At 57.9% G+C, this 20661-nt stretch overlaps 1 protein-coding gene across 11 annotated transcripts in view; it reads left to right on the forward strand.

The window, feature by feature from the left end:
* CCDC57 (coiled-coil domain containing 57) overlaps positions 1–20661 on the forward strand; it is a 99929-nt gene that overhangs the window by 18099 nt on the left and 61169 nt on the right. For all 11 annotated transcript variants that reach the window (XR_011999229.1, XR_011999230.1, XM_072745627.1 and 8 more), the window contains 9 exons: positions 175–276; positions 1647–1804; positions 1920–1994; positions 5947–6147; positions 9610–9768; positions 12617–12779; positions 13125–13259; positions 18971–19193; positions 19818–19970. Coding sequence is in view for 9 of the 11 variants with exons in the window: in XM_072745627.1 (XP_072601728.1) it covers positions 175–276; positions 1647–1804; positions 1920–1994; positions 5947–6147; positions 9610–9768; positions 12617–12779; positions 13125–13259; positions 18971–19193; positions 19818–19970 (1369 nt within the window). In the remaining 2 variants the exon portion in view is untranslated. The remainder of the gene's footprint in view (positions 1–174; positions 277–1646; positions 1805–1919; positions 1995–5946; positions 6148–9609; positions 9769–12616; positions 12780–13124; positions 13260–18970; positions 19194–19817; positions 19971–20661) is intronic.

Here is a 20661-nt window from a genome sequence, read left to right on the forward strand (position 1 = left end):
AGGACACAGATCGCGTCTGTGGGGGCACCCGGACGCCGCGAGAGCCCCCCAGGTTTACGCAGAGGGCATAGACCACGTCCCCAGGGCGAGTGTGGCGCCTCCGCCACCAAGGACCTGTGTGCCCCGCTGGCCTCCGGCCCGCCCGCCGCCTCTCACCGAGCCCTCTTGTTTCAGGAGCTGCAGCTGGAATTCGAGTCTGAAATGCAGAAGAGGGAGCACGGGTTCCGCCTGCAGGCCGACGGCATGAGCAACGCGGTGCTGACTCAGGAGCTCAAGGTGGGCGGGGGCTGCTCCCTTCCCTGCGGACATGTCCTGGGGGGAGGGCGGGGTTCACGCAGAGGCCTCCCTTGTGGCATGGGGGTCAGGGGTGACATGCCTGAGGAGCGCCTGCCACCGTGACCACTACGTGGCTCCTCGCACGAGTGACGGAGGAGGGCTGGTGTCCCCGCTGTGCTTGCCCCCGCCTTGGGGAAGGGCCCCCACCCGGGATAACCTCCACCCAGCCCTGGCCAAGGCCTGTGTCCTCTGTGAGCACTCGGAATGGCCTCTGGGAGGTGCTGCTCATCCGCCATTTCCAGCAGAGGAGGCCAGGCCAGGTGGTCAGGGCCATGTGCGGCTGTGCGCCAGCCACGGTGCTCGCCACCCCTCATGGCTTCTCTAGCGCACTAGCCCCATGCTGCCAGGGCACATGCGAAGGGCGTGCACGCCTGACCTTTAGCCTGGAGACGGTGGGGAGGGTGGGGGTGGCCTTGAGGGAGCCCGAGGTTGAGCAGGGGAGGAGGAAGCAGGGCGGACACCTGGCCGGTCCCTGCTGCCCCAGTGGCTTGCACCTGCACGGGCGTCCAGCAGGTGTCAGTAGGGAGCGCTGCGCTCACAGTCGGGGTGGGGGGCCCTCCCGCAGGCTGCCAGCCTTCCCGCAGTGCCACAGTCCAAGGGGCAGCACGCAGCCAGCCCGAGGCCCCAAGATCCCGGGCCGTTGTCGTGGTCAGCGTGCCGGGTGGGCAGCTCGCAGCCCAACCTCACCTCTGCAGGGCACTGCTTGTCGTGGAGCACCAGCCTGTGTCCTGCCAGGCCCCCGCCTGGCCCCTCTGCACAGGCAACCCTGACCACACTCCCCCTGCCAGCCAGGGGCCAGGCCCAGGCTGCCCCACGGTGACCCTCAGGAGGCCACTCGGGGACTTCTGAGAGCCGAGGGGAGAGGGCAGCTGGGTCGTGCAGGGCCGTGCCCTGAGCTCACAGCCGGGTGGGCACTGCTGTGAGGGTGGGGCTGGGGACATGCAGGGCACGGGCACTGGTCCACCCCCCTCTGCGTGCCAGGCAGCTACAAACCGCCAAGAGCCTTCTCCCTGGAGGGCTCCACGCAGACGTCAGGGCCGCAGTTCACATTCGAGGAGACTGAGGCCGTGGTCTTACACGCCCCACCTGCTTGTGCGATTCCAGTACCTGAGCAGTAGTCACGGAGCAGCCGGGACCGTGTGTTGCGGCGATAGGCTCATGCACGCGGCCCTGTCGTGGGTGCAGCTGGGGAGCCGTGGCAGTCAGGTGGGGACGTGAGGACGCCCTCACGGTGTGCTGCTCTCGAGTTGTTTTCTTCCCTCCGTTCAGCCCCAGTGCTGTCCTCATTTTGAGCTCTTTATGTCTGGAAGGTGAAACTGTTGAATAAGGAGCTCGGGGCCCTGAAGGAAGCTGCCGCCCAGGCTGCGGAGTCGCTGCGGGGCGCTGAGGCCGCCAACGCGGGGCTGGAGGAGCAGCTGCAGCACAGCCGCCAGGAGCTCAGGGACCTGGCCGCCGCCAAGGACGCCCGGTGCGCAGCCACACCCGCCGCCTCGGGGCTGGGGGCTTCCGCCCTGCCCGGCCCGCTCTAGGCCGGCTGGCTGTGGGCCCGTCTGCTTTTCCTGCTAATGTTTCCTCCTTTTCAGGATAAAGGACTTGGAGGGCAAACTTAACTCTGTGCAGCTCTCCAGGAAGAAGGAAGAGGAGGTCTTCAGGAGGAAGTGAGTGTTCCCGGCTCCTGGCCTCCCGGCCCCGGGGTGAGGTCCAGGCAGAAACGCCCCCCGACCTGCGGCCGTCCGGCCTTTCAACTCACGGCTTTGGGTCTTCTTCCATGATCTGTTCAGGATTCTCAGTGGTAGTGAGGTTTTTTAGTGTGTTAAAACTTTTTCAAAAAATATATATACATTCTTAAGGTTTTAAGTCACCTGTACACCCAGTGTGGGGCTTGTACTCACAACCCCAAGATCAAGAGTCATGTGCTCCACCGACTAAGCCAGCCAGGTACCCCAGTGTCTTAAAGCTTTTGAACTTAAAAGTCTGGTTAACCAGGGGCTCCTGGGTGGCTCAGTTGGTGAAGTGTCTGACTCTTGATTTCCGCTCAGGTCATGATCTTGGGTTCATGGGGTTGACCCCGTATCTGGCTGGCCCTGGAAAAACAATGTTCCTCTTCATGTCCTCTTCTAGAGCCTTTTTCTTTTTTTTTAGTTTATTTAAGTGATGTTTCCGTCCTGTGGGGCTCAAACTCACAACCCCGAAGTCAAGAGCCACACACTCCCCTGACAGCCATCCAGGTGCCCTCAAAGTGTTTTTATTTGTAAACTGAAATCGTTGAAAATGAATATGATTTTTTAGCATATTATAAATATTGGCATTAAGAAGTAAAACTGTCAGGGGCACCTGGCTGTCTCAGTCAGTAGAACACGTGACTCTTGGTCTTAGGGTTATGAGTTCAAGCCCCACACTGAGTGTAGAGATTACTTAAATTTTTTTAAGAAAAAAAGAAAAAAAAAGTAAAACCATTCAGTTCCCCCCCCCCTTTTTTTTTAAATATAAGATTTATTTATTGGGTTCCTGGATGATTCAGATGGTTAAATGTCTGCCTTTAGCTGCGGTCATAAATAAAAAAGAATTATTTATTTGAGACAGAGAAAGAAAGAGAGCACAAGTAGGAGTGAGAGGTAGAGGGAGAAGGAGAAGCAGACTCCCCTGAGCAGGGAGCTTGATGGATGTGGGCTCAATCCCAGGACCCTGAGATCATGACCTGAGCCAAAAATCGAGAGTCTGACCGTGATGGCTAATGAAGTGAGTAGTTATTTCTGACTTGCATTGCCACCTGGTGCCCTGCAGTCACTCTAAACACCCCTTGCCATTGACTTAAAAGCATAGGAACCAGCCCTTCCTGAGCTGCCAGAAATATCACATCTTCCCTTTTTCTCCTGCCTACCCTCCGATTTCTATCTGACTTTCTCAAGGACTTATATTTGAATATAACATATTTTTAAAGATTTTATTTATCCATTTGAGAGGGAGAGAGAGAGAGAGCACAAGTAGGGATGAGGGCCAGAGGAAGAGGGAGAAACAGACCCTGCGCTGAGCAGGGAGCCCGACGTGGGGCTCGACCCCAGGACCCCGGGATCATGACCTGAGCTGAAGGCAGTTACTTCCCTGACTGAGCCACTCAGGTGCTCCTATAATGTGTTTGGTTTTTTGTTTTTTTTTTGTTTTTTTTTTTTTGCTTCATAAATTTGGAATCAGTCTCCTCTAACAACAATACATATATTTATATGAACTAAAAACAATGAAATTTGCTGGGGTCACAAAGCTGTACATGTTCTAAAACGTTTCTAAATGAAGGAATTCTGATAATTATTCGTATACTTTACAAAACGACAGAATATACTGTAAAATTCAATAACTAAATAAACTCAGTCCCTTTAGGAATGCCCCCTGACTGAGGTGAGCGGCTGCGTGGGGGTGGCCACCGGCTTCTCCAGCAGCATCTCCAGACTTTGAACGCCTTCCATTTATGACCAGGGCCACCTGCTGGCCTCACCTCCAGGATGTCTTTGTGTCCCGTGTCTGCTGGTGACGCAGCAGCTCCTCCAGCTCTGGGGGTCGGAGGGCTGCAGTGCCTGGCTCGTCACAGGGTCTGCACACGGTCGGCAGGGTGGTTCATGTTCTCAGGTTCCAGAAGTGGGGATAAGATGCTTTTCTAAGACCTAATCCGTGACTGTTACACGCTGGGTGCCCTTGTACTTAGTGACAGCTTGGGAAGCCCCTCATCCTGAGACGCTGGGAAAACTGGGGAATTGTGACGCGGAGATCATGTTCGTCAGCATGATGTGTATACAGCAAGATGCTTTACCATTTCTCCCTAAAACCTCAGGCTTGCAGATTTAGTTTCCATTTAGGGAACGTGTTCACAAGACCACCAAAGCCGCATCCTTCCTGAAACCACTAGCTTGGTCAGGTTGCTCTGCGAGAAAGTCTCACTTTGTTTTGTTTTTGTTTTTTAAAAGATTTTATTTATCCATGAGAGACACTGGTAGAGGGAGAAGCAGGCTCCCTGCGGGGAGCCTGACGTGGGACTCAATCTCGGGACCCTGGAATCACGCCCTGGGCTGAAGGCAGATGCTCATCTGCTGAGCCACCCGGGCTGCCCTCACTTTGTTTTTCGTTCCTGGTGAATTTGTGTATATTTGGAGGAGTATCCTCAAGACGCTGAGAATTACAGAACTCGCCTCGTACAATGCACTAAAGCAGTCTCGGTTAGGACAATTTAGTGCTAATACACTTGACACATTTTAAAACACATTAGAGCAAGTTCTTAGGGCATGTGCAGATGCTTCGCTCAGGTCACACTGGGTGACGCTGTGGTGTCACCAGTGGCAGAAATGGAGCCAAGGTGACAGCAGGCGGGCCTCCCACCCTGCAGTCTGGTGTTTGCCTTTTGAGAGTAACTAAACGACAATCATGCAATGCAGCTCAGAAGTAACTCACGTCCCTCGTTGTCACGATCAGACTCCTCCTGGTTTGATGGAGGAGAAAGGCCTATGCTGCCAGACGCTGGAAAGCACAGCAAGTAGCACATGGTTTTTGTTTGTTTGTTTGTTTGTTTGTTTTGCTAATGGAAGGTAGTAAATATTGAACAGGTTGTAAGATAGATAAGATGAGGCTTAATTTCAATTAGAATGGAAAGTACTCTAATGTGTCTTGCTTGGATAAGGCTTCACCATCTCACTGAAAATGCTGATGGATCTAAAAGAAACCACGCGAGGCCTTCTGGAGGACTCCGTTGGTTCAGCGTCCCACGTGATTTCTGTTGAGGTCATGATCTCAGGGTTGTGAGTTCAAGCCGCACATCAGGCTCTGTGTTAGTGTGAAGCCTAAATAACATACTTTCTCTCCCTCCCTCTACCCCACCCCCGTCTCTCTAAAAAAATAATAAATAAATGAAATTGTGTACAATTATGTGTATATATATATTTTAAAGATTTTATTTACTTATACATGAGACACAGAGAGAGGCAGAGATACAGGCAGAGGGAGAAGCAGGCTCCCTGTGGGGAGCCTGATGCAGGACTCGATCCCAGGACCCCAGGGTCACACCCTGAGCCAAAGTCCAACGCTCCACCACTGAGCCACCCAGGTGTCCCAAATTTTATTTTTTAGTGTATTTAACTTTTTATTGAAACCAACTAGAGTAAAAGCATAAAAAGTCCTGAGCATTGCCTGTCAGCTGTCCGCACAGCACCTGCCAGGTTGGTGCTCTGTCAAGATGAGCGTCTGTCCTGGCCATGGACATCTCATAGACTTGGCATTTCCTGCAAAGACAGAAGCGCGGCTGGCGTCCCACAGCCCCAAGTCACAGGGGAGCCCCAGGTTCCGGGGGATGCTGCTGGGCTGCAGAGGCAGCACATTGCCTGTGCCCTGCTCTCGGGGGCTGGTCGGAAAGCCGGCAGGGTGGCGGCAGGACGGCTCTGCTAGAGCTCCTGTTGTGGATGTTGTCTTCTGGGGGGTGTTGAGCTCCAGAGTCGTGCAAGGACCTGGCATCTGAGCTGTTGAGCCAGTGTCTCCCTGAGGAGTGTGAGCAGGTGGGTGTGCTGCGGCTGAGGTCAGAGGTGCGGGACCCAGGACGGGGGTGTGTACACTGCCGTGCCCCACCTGTTGCAGGCACGAGGAGCTCGACCACCTGGCCCGGGAGAGGGACGTGGCACTGGCAGCCGTGAAGGAGGCCCACGCGGAGCAGCTGCGGGTGCTGGAGGCCCGGGCCCTGGAGTTGCAGGCCCGCTGCGAGACCCTGGAGCTGCAGCTCCGCAGGGCAGAGTGGAGGCAGGCCGACGCCCTGAAGGAGAAGGATGCCGCCGTGGACCAGTGAGTGCGGGCGGGCGTCTCGGCAGCCCTCTGGTCGTCTTCCCTAGTGCTTTGTCTCCTCTGTTATCCACAGGAGTGCGTGCGTGTGTGCGTATGTGTGAGTGTATGCGATTATTTGTGGGAAAATATACGAAGTGTATAACCTCCACGTTAACCATGTAAAGCGCACAGTTTGCTGGTGTTAAGTATGTTCGTGTTGTTGTGCAGCCACCAGACTGACTTCCCATCCCCCCAACCTCCCGGAGGCCTGTCTGGGCTCGGTGTCTGTGACATGGCTGACCCCAGGTCGCTCTTGTGAGTGGAATCCTCCCGTGTCTGTCCCCATAATGCCTTGCAGGCCCACCCATGTCGCCGGTGACAGGATGTCCTTCCTTTCTGCGGCTGAGTAGGGCTCTGAGGTGTGGATGGACCACGTTTTCTTTCCCCATTCATCAGTCCGTGGACACTTGGGTCGTGTCCACCTTTTGGCTGCTGTGGACATAAGTGTGCAAATATCTATTCAGGTGTCTCTAAAATTTCAGGGGGGATCTATCCAGAAGGGGAATTGGTGGATCCGATGGTTGGATCATTTGAGGAGCTGCCAGACTGGTTTGCAAGCAGATGCACTGTTTGCACTGGGATTCCAATTTCTCCATTAACTGCTTTCTTACTAAACCCAGTTTTCTTTCCAACATGTAGACCAGGCTGCTGTGCGTAGCATCCAGGCCGACACACATGCATGTAGGACCATTGGAAATGGACTTGGAGTTGGACTCCAGGCTCCTGGCTGCCAGTGGGGAGGTGATCCTTGGAGAAGCTGTGTTTACTAAAAATGATTAAGATGGTCAACACGGTCATTGGCTCGTGTTCACCTTACTTAGCACTTACTGTATGTTTGGGACATGTGCCTGGCTCCGAGAGGGTGCTCTGCCAAATTATACTGCCGTCAGGGGGATGGTGGCTCTTACCGTGCAGCACCAGGAAGTTAAAGCTTATTCAGGAAGATTTCCTTAGATTGAGCAAACAGCCTTGTTTGATCTGTTCGATGCAAGCCGCAAGCCCTAGTAGTTAGAGTAGCAGGAGTGATGGTCTAACGGGCGTGTGTGTTCCCGTCGTACCCTGGGCTCGGGGCTTCACGTGGGCCCTTCTCTGGGCTGCTGTTGGGAATCTACGAAGTTCCTTGTGTAGCAGTCCCAGGCCGGCCTCCTTCCACCTGCACTCACCGTCATAGCCTGTGTCTTCTCATACTAAGACACGTGCTGTGTGAAAGCCAGCAACAGGGCAGCCCGGGTGGCTCAGCGGTTTAGTGCCCCCTGCACCCCAGGGCGTGATCCTGGAGACCCGGGATCGAGTCCTGCATTGGGCTCCCTGCATGGAGCCTGCTTCTCCCTCTGCCTGCGTCTCTGCCTCTCTCTCTGTGTGTGTCTCTCATGAATAAATAAAAATAAATAAATAAAATATTTTTTTTAAAAAAAGAAAAGAAAACCAGCAACAAAAACAGCCCAGATTTTGAGGTATTTCTTTGGGCATATTTGTGATGATTTACCTGAGAGCATCAGGTCGTGAATGCCACAGTAGAGAGGCCGTGGCCCCACGAGGCATTGTGGGAACCCGACCGTGTCACATACCACAGATCACGACCGGCCACACAGGCCACTTCCAGTGCCCACAGTTAAGGCACAAAAGACAGAAGGGAAATTAATCATGTTGCATGTCATTAACAGGTAATCCATATAAAAACTAAATGATATTTTGCCTAAAAGAATTACTACAGGAGGTATTTTACTATGGGAGGTATTTTACATTTTCGGGGTGCTAAATTTTGAAGCTGCCTCTCAACTCAGACCAGCCACGTGCTCAGGAGCCATGTGTGGCCCGCGGCCCCGTGGTCAGCAGCACACCCGATTCTCAGGGGGAGCACCCCGCTCTCCAGAGCTCCGACCGTACTGGGCTGGGTTGGTCCGAGCAAATTCGAGCAGGAGCCAGAGTGTACTTGGGAGCACAAGCAGAGCCCTGCGGGAGGCAGATGGCTTGGTCGGTGTCTTTGGAAACTGAGAAGACCTACAAATGCAGCTCCTGAGTTCCAGCAGCTTCTTCCGTCCTCTGGTGGGGGAGGGAGCTGCCACACTTGGGGTGCATAAGAGCAGAGTCGGGGAGTGCAGCAGGAAGTCCAAGCAGAAGTGCCCTGATGCTATCTGAGGCCTGGGCAGGTGACCTCTAGGGCTGCAGCCGCTCTTTCCTATCTGGAAAGTCGGGAAAAGCTTCAGTGACGAGTTACCTGCTGGCCGAGGTCCTCTGCCCCTTAGAATTGCTAACAAATGGGTGACGAATCCAGAACGGGGTCCGGGTGTTTGTGTCCAGCCAACCTCTTGGTGATGTGTGGCTGGGAGCGTAGCCGGAGGAGAGCCCTCACCCCCCACCGTGTCAGACACTGGGTGGTGCCGCAGCGCAGCCAGCAGAGGCCCAGACCTGTGGGGACGCGGCTCCAGGGTCACATGTGTTGGTCACATGTGCCATGTCGGTCACATGTGCCACCCTGGCAACGGTCCCTGCCTGCACTTTGTCACCCAGCCACCCTGCGGTCCCGGAGCGGGCCCACACTCCTGTCACCTGCAGTGTCGTACCTGGGTGTGCTCTGAGGTTCCCTACCCCGTGCAGCCCTCTGTGATTCAGAACAGGCCATGTTATTTTAGGTAAGGGTCAGGGTGAGTTTGCACGAATTGTACTAAAAATAATTTGTTGAAAGCATATGAAGAAAAATGGTCTTTTTCCTGTGGCTAAAAATGCTGGGAACTCTGTTTTTACAGACTCTCTCCTCTGAGAACGTCTGTGACCCCACATTTACGACGTGCTGCTTCCAGACAGGTCGGCAGCTGGGCCCGAAGGTCTCGATGCCTCCAGGCGGGGCTTGCTCCCCCCGGAGGTGGCGATCCGCACCGCTCCCGGGAATGACAGGGAAGCCAGTGGCCGGGCTGCGGGCGGGGGGACCCGGCGGCCTGTCGCACAGCCAGTGCTATGGCTTCCCCAGCCTGTGTCTCTAGGTGTCTTCTGTAGTTTCTCTCCGGGGGTAAATTTACCCCAGTGTTGGTGATTCTACTGGGTGGTGGAAAGGGTTCTGTACGGCATCATTTTACTGTTGAATTTGAAAAAGTGTCGAACGTCCACGTGGGGGGCTGCACGAGGCGTGGCCACCCCAAGGCCTCCATGGCTCACCCATCCCCTGAACAGCCGGCGTCGGCTTGGCCTGTTGTAGGTCTTTAGTGGACACCGGGGTGGGTGGGATGGTTGGGTGGATATTTCTTCTTGGGTACGACTGTTTCCCAATCTGGGCGAGGAGGTCTCTGCCTGATGTGGAGACGTGGGTGTGGAGGAGACCCCGGTGTCGACTTCCTTTGAGGGCTGCACGTGTGTGTTGGCGCCACGTAAAAGAAAGCTTGAGGGGGCCGCACGCCCATATTCACACAGCTCCCCTTCTTTGTGCAGACTTCGGGAAGATGCATCGACTCTGAGGTCGGGCTGGGATGCCCAGGTTGCTCAGCTGTCCAAGGACATAATCTCCAGGGACCTTCAGATTCAGTCGCTGCAGGAGGAAGCAGGGGAGCTCAAGGCACATCTGGCCCGGTGCCAGCAGGACGTCGGAAGGTGACTGCCCCCACCTCCTCCCCACAGGGGTCTTCTCCCCGCACGCCTCCCAGGGACCCCGGTGCCATGCTAGGCACTTAGGGTACAAACAGGAACAGAATCAAGGTCCCGGCCTCACATCCTGTCGAGGGAAAAAGATGAGAAACAGGAAACAGAAAACAAACATCTGGTTGTGAGAAGGGAGAGCAAGGGTGAGGAGGAGCTCGCAGGGTGGGGTGATGGACGGGCGGCCGGAGAAGGCCTTTCCTCGGCACCAGGCCGCGGTCTTGCTGCTTGCTCCCATGTGCAGTCACCCCTCGTGTCGCTTGTCCGACTGCTGACACCTCATCAGACGGAGTGAGTGCTTGGGTAAAGAGTGTGTCCTCTCCGGGAATAATTTAAACATAAGAAGATGCACTCACTTCACCTGTACGGTTGGTGAATCTTGACCCGCGTGTACCCCTCTCAGCCACCCCTGCAGCCAAGACTGAATCCTGTCCCGGGCCTGCCAGCGCCCCGCAGTCCCCCCCCGAGCCCTGAGCCACCCGGGTGCACTTTGCGTCTGGCTCCTCTGCGTGGGTGTTGCAGGTTTCCTGTGTTTCTGTGTCAGTTTTGTCTTTGGGGGAGTTTGCCCATTTCCCGCTGTCATTGATGTTACTGGTACGAAGCTGGCGGTGGTGTTCGTGTCTCCCCAGGTGTGTGGACCTGTTCTCCGTCAGTCTGGTTAGAGATCTCTTGATTTTACCAATCTTTTTAAAGAAATCGCCTTTGGTTTCATTGACTTTTCTCAGTTTTCTGGAATTTTACTTTCACTGATACCTACTCTCATCTTCATTATTTTCTTTCTTCTCTTCCTTTGGCCTTAATTTGATGTTCTTTTGACAGCTTCTAATGGTGGGGTCCTCGATTATAATTTTTGGACCTTTCTTTTCTAACAAACAGCGTGTCATGCTGTGAATTTCCTTTTGAGAACTACTTTGCTACGTCCCACAGATTTTGATATTATTTCATTAAAAATACTTTCTAATTTTCCTTGTGATTTCTTCTGTGGTCCATGGGCTGTTTAGAAATGTGTTGCTAAGTTTCCCGTCATTTTGAGATTTCCAGAAATCTTTTTGTTACTGGTTTCTACTTTAATTCTGTGGACAGAGAACCTTCTCTGGGACCTGAGTGCAGGGAGCATGGGCATGTGGACACGTGATGGTCAGGAGACAGGCTGGCATTTCCTGGCATTGAACAAAGTATTGACCCTCCATGGACTTTTTAAAAATAAACAACTCGGGGGCGCCTGGGTGGCTCAGTTGGTTGAGCGGCTGATTCTTGGTTTCAGCACAGGCCATGACCTCAGGGTCATGAGATTGAGCCCCACATCGGGCTCTGGGTTCAGTCCAGAGTCTGCTTGGGAATTTTTCTCCCTCTGCCCCTCCCCCAGCTCTCTCACTTGCTCCTTCTCAATAAATAAATAAATAAATAAATAAATAAATAAATAAATAAATAAATCTTTTTTTTTTTAAAACGAACAAGTGGGCTCTCCCCAGCTTGCAAGGCCCCATCCCCCTGCTGTGAGCCTTTGTGTCTGAAGTTGTCCCCAGGTGTGGCTTCTTGAGGAGGAGTGCTGAGTTGCTGGGTGTAGGATGCTCAATTCCAAATCATTTCTCCCCTGGATTTTTTTTTTTAAGATTTTTAATTTATTTATTCTTGAGAGACAAAGAGAAAGAGGCAGAGACACGGGCAGAGAGAAAAGCAAGCTCCACGCGGGGAGCCCGACATGGGACTCCATCCCGGGACTCCAGGATCAGGCCGTGGGCTGAAGGCGGCGCTTAACCTCTAGGCCACTCAGGGATCCCCAAACGTCCCTTTTATTATCTGGGTTTCTGTGGTCAGGAGTCCGGCTCGCTCAGCTGGGTCCCCGACAGAGGGTCTCACTAGGTGGGGACCACGGTGTCGGCCAGGCTGCCTTTCTTCCCGGGCTGCTTCAGGCTGGCAGCAGAGTCCTTCCCAGCGGCTGTGAGCTGTAGGCGCCCACAGGCCCTGACCCTGCGATCACTGGTCACCGTGTGGCTGCTGCGTCTCAGGGCCAGCAAGAGACTCCCTCCAGGCGCAGTGCTGGGACGCGTGGGTCCTGTGGTGCTCGCAGCCCGGCCACCCGGGCAGGAGCCACCCAGAGCCTCCCAGTGTGCGTTGCCCCCGGGTGGCCGACGGGGAGCCCCTCTGGCACTGCTGTCCCTCACCCTCCTCTTTCTAGCTGGGGCTCACAGTGCACACAGCGTCTGTGCCGCTCCCCACTCGTCTCGCAAGCTCGTCTGCATCCCCCTGGTCGTGCTTTCTTTCCTCCTTCGTTTCTTGCATCCTGGTCTCCCTGGACCTGCTCTTAGATGGACACGGGTCCTCTCTGGAGGGCTCTCTGTGTGTCCTGGCGGCTCCGAGCTCTCTGCTCCCCTCTGCCCGCGTTCCCACGCTCTCCGGTGCTCGCTCCTCGCAGCTCTGAAATCTCACATTTCCCTGCTGGAATCACTTCTCTTTTTTTTTTTTTCTTCAAGTTTGTTGGCTTTCCTCCCCTCTCTTCTTACGAATCAGTTCTTGTGTTTCCTGAGTTTGACCTTCCATGGTGCTGGCTTCCTTGGTGTTGGGAGTCCCTGCCGTCCCCTCCTCTCTGGACCCGAGCTTGCCCGTGTGTGGGTGTCTACACTGCACAGGCTCCTCCCGGCTGCAACCCCTGAGCATGTCATGTGCCTGAGAGTCCCGTGGAGTGGGGGCTGGCCCACAGGGGCCCGACTGCCACGTGGCGGCGCCCTCCCCCCACCCCATCGCCTGCAGCACAGCTCTGCTTTTCACAACATGGTAACGTCCGTGCTGTCCCGTCCCGCAGGTACAAACAGCAGCTGTCGGCGGCAGCGGACAGGGAGCGGTGCCTGGAGCGTGAGCGGGCGCAGCTGGAGCTGGACTGGCGGCAGCGCTGTGACAGCGTGGAGAGGGACCACTACCGCAAGTCCGAGGACCTGATCCAGGCCCTGACCGAGGCGCGAGATCAGGTCTGCACCCCCAGCCCCGTCGGGTTCGTCCTGCGCCGGGCGGGCCGGGAGGAGGGCTCTGGGCTCTCGCCACGTCGCTGTTCCAGTTGGAAACTGCGGAGCCTCCCTGAGCAGCAAACATTAAGGAATGGAGCGCGTCCCTCTCCTGCCCGCAGCCGCCCGTAGCATTTTAGTGTTTATTGTGGCAGCAGTGCCCCTCGGCGCCCGTACTGGGGTCCTGGGCCACGCGGGCCGTTCGCTCGGGCACCTGCCATCTGCTCCCCAAGAAGGACCCCAAGGCTGGCGCTGCGGCCCGGGAGCCCTCCCGGCGGGAACTGAGCCCCACGTGTGTTCCGTGTGTTCCAGGCTGCTGCCAAGCTGCAGGAGACCGAGCGGATGCTGCGTGACCAGGAGGTGGTGCTGCAGGCCTTGAGCCTGGAGAGGGACCAGGCCGTGGAGGCGCTGAGGACACGTGGGCTCCTCCCCGACAAGGAGGTGCAGGTCAGTGCTGCCGCCCTCACTGGGCCTCCGCCGGCGACACCAGGGCCCCAGCAGCCCACTCCTCGAGCCTCCCTTCAGCCCTGACCTTCCCCGCCCCGGCCCCTCCCAGTGTCTCAGCCAGTCTGACACTGAGAGGGCCGCAGCAACTCTGGACGCAGACTCTTGTTTGTCTCTCAAAACCTCAGAAAACCCCACGTTCAAATATCATGCCATCCAGACCGTCACTGTAACACTGGTGTGGCGTGGGTTGCCGTGCGCCGTGATCCTGCCCGGCGGGACTACCGCGTGCCACCCGAGTGCCTCCCAGTGCCAGGCCGCCCGAGAACCTTGTCTGCTGGCCCTCAGATCTGGTGCTGAGGCCGGTGCTGTGGTGCAGATGCAGGGACCCTGTGGGGCAGCTTGGGAGGGGCAGGGCCAGCTCCGAGCCCACAGCCCCGAGGTCCTCGGTTGGAGGGCAGGGCCGGCGCAAGGCCGGGGAGCCAACCGGGAGGCAGCGCGGGAGGATCTTTCCAGGCCTCCTGCTTACATCAGTGAGACACACAGATCTTCAGCGCGCGGCTCAGGTTTGCTGTGAGTGTGTCCAGGGTGCCCAGCCTGCAGGCACGCCCCTCCCCACCGGTCCCTGTCGCCCCCAAAGCCCGCAGCTGCTCTGACTTCTGGCTTCTCACAGGGACCTGGGGGGGCAAGGTTTCCTCCAAGACGCTGTGGTGGCCGCCTGTCTGTAGGCTCAGCTCCTAACCGGTGTTGGGAGAGTTACCATTTGGGCGCCCATCCGGTCAGTAGAGTGTGTGGGCCCTGACCCGAGGTGTATGTTCCTGCCTTGTCCTAACCTGCCTGGAGCCCAGGACTTCTGCTTCTTCCCTCAAAAATGTTAAGTTCTTGCAGAGTCAGAGTTGACGTTTGATGACGTCTGGGTCGTTGTGGGCATTGTCAGAGCCCAGGACTCTGACCCGGCATCTGTGTGGACGGTGGGGCAGGAGCCACAGCCCCGGGGAGGACACGGCCTGTGAGCACGGAGGCTCCCCAGCGGCAGGAAGGCTGCGGTGCGGGGGGTCAGCTGGTGGCAGGGGCACCGGTGTCTTTCCTGCTGCACCGCGGGCCACAGGGTCGGATCACTTCCTCACTTTAGAAGTTGTCAGGAATGCTTCCCGTCCTGGTAGCTTCGGCGCTGATGTCGGAGGGTGCACGTCCCATCAGACGTCCGGGCAGGAATCCACGAGCAGCCAGGGGCCCTCCTGGACTGAGGCCCGCATCTCTCCAGGAGGGACAGGACTAAGGGGCTGGGGCTTATCCCAAAAACACACGTCTTCACGTGTGGCATCTGAGGCACTGACATGCAGCCATGGCCGTTTCCTCCCCACAAGATCCCTTCACTGACAGAGAGCCGCCCAGAGCCTGACACTGACCATGAGGTGCCCTCAAGCTGAACGGTGGCCCCGAAGGGACAGGTTGGGGTCCTCGCCACCAGCCCCCCGGGTGCCGCCTTCTGGGGAGACAGGGTCGCTGTGGCTGCGGGCGGTTCAGACGAGGTCACCCGGGAGCAGGTGGGCCCTCGTCTGGTATGACTGGCGTCCTTATGCACAGAACAGCACGGGGGGACGGGGACACGGGGAGCAGGCCAGGTGCCGGCAGAGGCAGCGTGGGGAGCGACGTGTCCCCAGAGGGGACACCGAGGGGAGCGGGTGAGCACCGGAGGCTGGCAGGGGCGGGAAGGTTCTCCGCGGAGTCTCTGAGGGAGCGTCGGCATCCAGTGTGAGGCATGTGGCCCACAGGCGGCATCCCAGGAAGCCGCAGCCCAGCATGCGTCCACCTCACGGCCCCCGAGGGAAGCCACAGGAGAGGCGCCTTCTGGGACAGTGCCAGGTGGTGTGTCGGCACCGTCCTGCTTCCACCGCCTGACCTCTGTCCCTCTACGAAAAGTCACTCAGCCGGTTGTTTGGGAGAACAGAGCTACTGGGATCTGCCCGAGGACCTTTCCAGCAGCCTGCCCCCTCCCCCATCCGTCATCAGCCTGGGGGGTGGGAAGGGCGACTGCAGGCCAGCGACCGTCCACAGGCCTGCTTGCACCAGCGTGCACAGTAGCCAGGCTGCAGAGAGGAGAGCACGCACGGCTCACGTGCCTGCTGCAGAGGGGAAGCGGCCCTGGGCCTCTGGCTGCGCCCTGTGTGCTGGTGCTCACCCTGCGGTTGGTGTGCGAGGCAGGGCTGTCCTGGGAGTCACATGAAGGTCATACCCCACCCACCATGCTGGGAAGTCACCCCGCTCCAGCCCATTCATGTGCACACCTTGGATCCTGTGGGGGGCCTGGCCTTGGGGCCTGGAGCCAGGGCAAGGGGGACACAGCAGGCCACACTGCAAGGTGGTCAGAGATGTGGGGCCTCAGAGCCAGGATCAATGGCGGGAGGATGCTGTGCAGTGGTTGACACAGTGGGAGGACGGCCCCTAAGCCCTGCGGGTCCCTCTGTGCCGTGGGGCAAGGACCCACTGGCAGGTGAGTGATGGGCCAGGTGGGAAGGATGCAGTGGTCACCAGGCAGGCTGCCCAAGCGGTCTAGGTGGGCCCCTGGCAAGTACGAGGAGGATGAGCCAGCAATACCCGCCGTGCCCGTTGCCGCACCGTCTTCCCACACAGTCGGGTGCGTGCAGCCCCGGCAGGGATGGTATTGGTCATCCCGCTGTGTGTCCCGCAAAGCACAGGCCCTCCCGGCACAGGGCATGGGGGAGGGGGCCTATGCCCCCAAGGCTTCATTGCCACGCTGTGTCACAGATGAGACCCTGGCTCTCGGAGCTGGCCGGGCTGCCCAGGGGCTTGGGGCTGATGCAGTCTCTCTGTCGCACACTAGGAGGGAAGACCCAGAGATGGGTGGTCCCTGCCCCACAAGCGGCAGAGGAGGCGTTTGAGCAGGGCAGGGCCAGCGACAGGCCCCTCGTGCGGGAGCAGCTGGAAGGCTTGGTGGGAAACGTCCCGAAGGGCACAGGAAGGGGGTGGGCATTTGCAGGGAGACGGTGGTCCCTCTGCCTGCAGTGTCCAAGGGCGCCCTCGGCAGGGGGTCGGGGCTGGAATGCAGCGCGGGTGCAGAGCGAGCCGGGGACGGTGTGCCGGCGGCGTTGGGAAGCTGGGGCCTGTGTTCGGGAGATAAAAAACTCGCTTCCTTCTGGAAGGAGAAGTACCGCGTGGCCGCCGCAGAAATCCAGCAATTTCAGCTTAGCGGCGCGGCCTGTGGAACCAGGTGGGCCCGGGTCCGGCCGCTCAGCTCCTGTCGGCCCCAAGCGCTGCTGCGTGCGGCCTCTGTCGCTTCTGTGGACCCAAATGAGTAGCTGGCCTCGTTACCTGGAGCGTCGGAGCCTTGGTCTGTGCCACGCGTCCCCTTCACAAAGCGTGAACAGGGGGCGTGACCCAGCACGAGGCTCGCCGCGGGCTCATCGGTGCACGTTCCCAGAGGCCGCGGCCTTCCCCGGGGGCCGACCTCCAGGGCGCTGTGCTGCGGCTCTGGCGGCCTCTCCGTGTGGACCTCGTCCGTGTTCCCGGGCACGTGCTCTCTCTGGGCAGGTCAGGTCTTGCTATCGGATTTGGAGGTTTTACCACTTGTGCAGTGACTGTTTTTCACATCATTGTGATTCTTCAGAACACGACGTAAATGGTTGTGTGTCCCACCGCACAGCCCATCCCGTCCGGGCGGCCGCTGAGATGCTCGGCTAGCCCCTGCCGCCTGGTGCGCAGGCTGTGCTCGTGCGTCCCCCGGAGCTCGCCGACTGGCTGGAGCGCCGCTGGGGCTGCAGGGGGCTGGGAGTTGCGGGCCGGGCGGCACTGGGGCGGCAGCCCCCTCTCACGGTGAGCACAGCTGTGGCCCTGCAGGCCTGTGTCCGTGTGTGTGGGGCGACCCTGCAGGCCCGTGTCCATGTGGGGGGGGACCCTGCAGGCCCGTGTCTGTGCCAGGGGCTGGCTCTCCTAGGGCTCAGACCAGGACCAGGCAGTCTGCGGGGCTGCGCTCCCTGCCCCCCTCGTTCAGGCGCCGTGGTTCCCTGCCAGCGGGTCAGCAGACCCTCGTTTCTTGGAGCTCATCTGACTTTCTGGTGTTGACAGCCAGCAGCGGGCCCGCCGCGGTGAAGCCCTGTGCTCAGGGCCGTAGCCTGTGTTGCTGTCATTTCCACAGGACGCCACCGCTGAGCGTGGATGCGGGGCCGTGGGGCGTCCCCTTCCTGCACGCCACACACCCACCCTCCCTCTGTCCCGTGGATTCCAGTGGCTGTCACGAGAAGTCAGCAGAAACCTGGTATCTGTGCCTGTGCGTGCCGAGTGTGCTGTGTTCTCGTCGCTTTTGGGCGTTTTCTTTTTTTTTTTTTTTTTTTTTAAAGAAATCGTTTTTTTTTCTTTTTTTATTTATTTATGATAGTCACAGAGAGAGAGAGAGAGAGAGAGGCAGAGACACAGGCAGAGGAAGAAGCAGGCTCCATGCACCGGGAGCCTGACGTGGGATTCGATCCCGGGTCTCCAGGATCGCGCCCTGGGCCAAAGGCAGGTGCCAAACCGCTGCGCCACCCAGGGATCCCTTTTGGGCGTTTTCTATCTCTGATCTGTTTTAGGAATTTGATGATGATGTGCTGTTTGGTGGGATTTTCTTTGTGTTTATCTTGCTTTGAGTTTGGTGGACTTCTTGCATCTGTGGTCTTATGTTCTCATCAATCCGAAGGTACCGCGGCCAGCGTGTCGTAACTGAAGGACTTCTTCCGCGGAGCCTGTTGATGCTCCCGTCTCTCCCTCCTTCCTGCGCCGTCTGGTCTGCTCCCAGGCCGTCCTCAGTGAATTTATTATTTCAAATGATGTCTTTCTCGTCTCTCCAGAAATTTTGGTTCTTCTAAAATTATCTTCTGGGGGCTCCTGCGTGACACAGTGGTTGAGCATCTGCATTCGGCTCAGGTCCTGACCCCGGGTCCCGGGATCAAGTCCCCACGTGGGGCTCCCTGCTCAGGGGCGTCTGCTTCTCCTCCCCCTCCACGCAGTGACTCTTTCTCTGAAATAAATAGATCTCTTAAAAAGATAAATAAAATTCTCTTCTGTTCTCTTCCTTTTACGCCCATTTTCCTTCCTTTCCCTGAGTGTGTTTGTGGTTGCGACTGTGCTCAGGTTCTGACGGCCACGGAGCATGTCTTCACGGTTCACCTGGGGGATTGCGTGTGTCAGGGCTTCACTCCTCTTCATGGCTGAACATTGCTCCATCTTGCCACGTTTTTTTAATTCATTCATCCGTTGGTGGACGGTTGTGTTTGCACATTTTGGCTCCTGTGAAAAATGCTGCCGTGAACACGCGTGTGCAGGTTTTGCCGGGGCCGTCTGTTTTTGGTTCTCTAGGGCTTATGCTCAGGAGCGGAGTGTGGGTCGGGAGTCACTCTGTGTTTGACCCTTGGAGGAGCCGCCAGACGGTCTTCCACGGCGATGCGCCGTCGCACACCCGCAGCGGCCCTCCCCGTGGGCACTCTGCCTGCCTGTCTTTTCCACACCACTGCCCCAGTAGCGGAGAAGGAAGCCGCCTGTCAAACTCGTCTTCCCGGCGCCTGGAAGGTTTTCATTGTCCCCGTCAGTTTAGGTGGAAGTTTCCTGCCGCCGGGTGGGCAGACGGGAGGGAGTGCGGATGCGGCCAGCCCTGGACGGGCGGCACGCCGCAGGTGTCGTCGTAGCTGTCAGCGTTTTCTTTTCTTTTTTGTATGTGCCAGGTGCTCCTAAGGCATCGTGAAGAGGAAACCAGGAAAAGTTTTCCGTCTAATGAGATCCAGAGGCTCCAGGAGCAAAACACAAGCTTACGAAGGGCTGTTTCAGAGATGAGGAAAGAAATGGAGACTCTGAGTGAGCACGTTCTTCCTCCTGCCCCGTCAGGGGGTCAGGCCGGCGGCCCAGAGGAGCCCCGGCCACGTCCAGAGGCAGCTGCGGAGGCTCCTGGTGAGCGAGGGCGAGGGTGGGGGCAGGGGCTGGGGGTACGCGGGTTTCCATGGGTCCCAAAGGGGCTCACTTGGAGTCTCGTAAATGAACACCTGCTTTAAAACATCACATCAACGTGTGGCAGCAGCCTTCCCCCGAGAGAGGGTTCGTGGAGTCCGTGTTCACAAAAGGGGTTACAGCGTTTTATTGGTTGGGGACGAGGAGAGTGAAGGGCTGCGTCCTTGGCACTTCCAGCTGGGAGCCCGCCAGCCAGGGAGCTGCTGGGGACTGTTCGAGTGGCGGGCAGCATGGGGCTGGGGACGCTGAGCCTCTCCTTGGGGTGTCTTGCGCTGTGGCGGAGCGGGGCCCCACTGATGGCCCAGGAGTGGCCGTGAGCAGAGGGCCCCAGGCAGCACAGCCCCGTGCGTGAGACGCCGTGCACTCCCACAGACGCTGGCGCGTGGGGGTGGGGGGTGCTGCCTGTCTGCCTCCTCAGGGAGCTCCCTTGCCGCGGGGTGCGGGGGGCATCATGGGCAGGCGGGCGGGGAAGCCGGCCACCCCAGCCCGAGCGGGCCTCTACCTGGGTGACGGCGACGGGAGCGTCCGTGTGTGTGCCTGTGCATTTACTGGGTTTTTTGGGGGCAGATCACGTTATGGTCCTTGAAACAGAAATACGAAATCTAAAGGATAAACTTAAAACCCTGGAGGAACAGATAGAAGATGTCTTAGATCCTGCCAAGAGGTCCTCATCTTATGCTGACGTTCAGCCCAGCGTCCACTGCCCGGCCGAGGCCCCCGGTAAGAGTCCTCGTCTCCTCCTGTCGCATGCTGTGTCCCGCGGACGCGGCCTTTGTTTTCATTGGAATATAAACGCTGCAGCAAGTGCAGGAAACGCAAAGGCACAGGTCAAGGAAGGATCACAGCCGCGGGTCCCTGTTCCTGGCACCCGGGAGTCCCTGGACCAGGCCGCTCACCCCTCCGTGTGGGCGCCTCCCTGCCCCCCACCTGCTCGGCCGCACACAGACGCCCCCTCACCCGGCTGGGGTGCTGGCCCAGCGGAGGGTCTGCCTGGGGGACCAGGGGGCAGACGCCGGCCAGGCAGGGATGATGTACGGGGAGGGAGGGGGAGCAGGACCCCCACCTCCGGGTCACCTGGTCTCCACCCCGGGCTGGCGTTCCCACAGCCCGTCCCTCTTACTCCTTTTCCTGGCGGGGTCTCCCGTGGGACGCTGATCATCGCTGGGCTGTCCCTGATCCTGGGGAAAGCTTGGCAGCGTTTCACTCTAATACCTGCCCCGGGGTTTTCTGGGGAGGCGAGTCAGAGTGAGGAGGTTCCTTTCTACTCCTGCCATAACGCAGAGCTTTGTTTTTTATCGTGGGGCTGTCAGTTTGGGTTGATGCGTTGTGACGCTTTGTTGTTGGATGCGTCCAGCCCTAGGACCGCGGTGTCTGTACGGGGGACGGGCCCTCCTGTGCTGACGGAAAGGTC

The sequence above is a fragment of the Vulpes vulpes genome, chromosome 2 (genome assembly GCF_048418805.1).
Source record: "Vulpes vulpes isolate BD-2025 chromosome 2, VulVul3, whole genome shotgun sequence".
NCBI lineage: Eukaryota > Metazoa > Chordata > Mammalia > Carnivora > Canidae > Vulpes > Vulpes vulpes.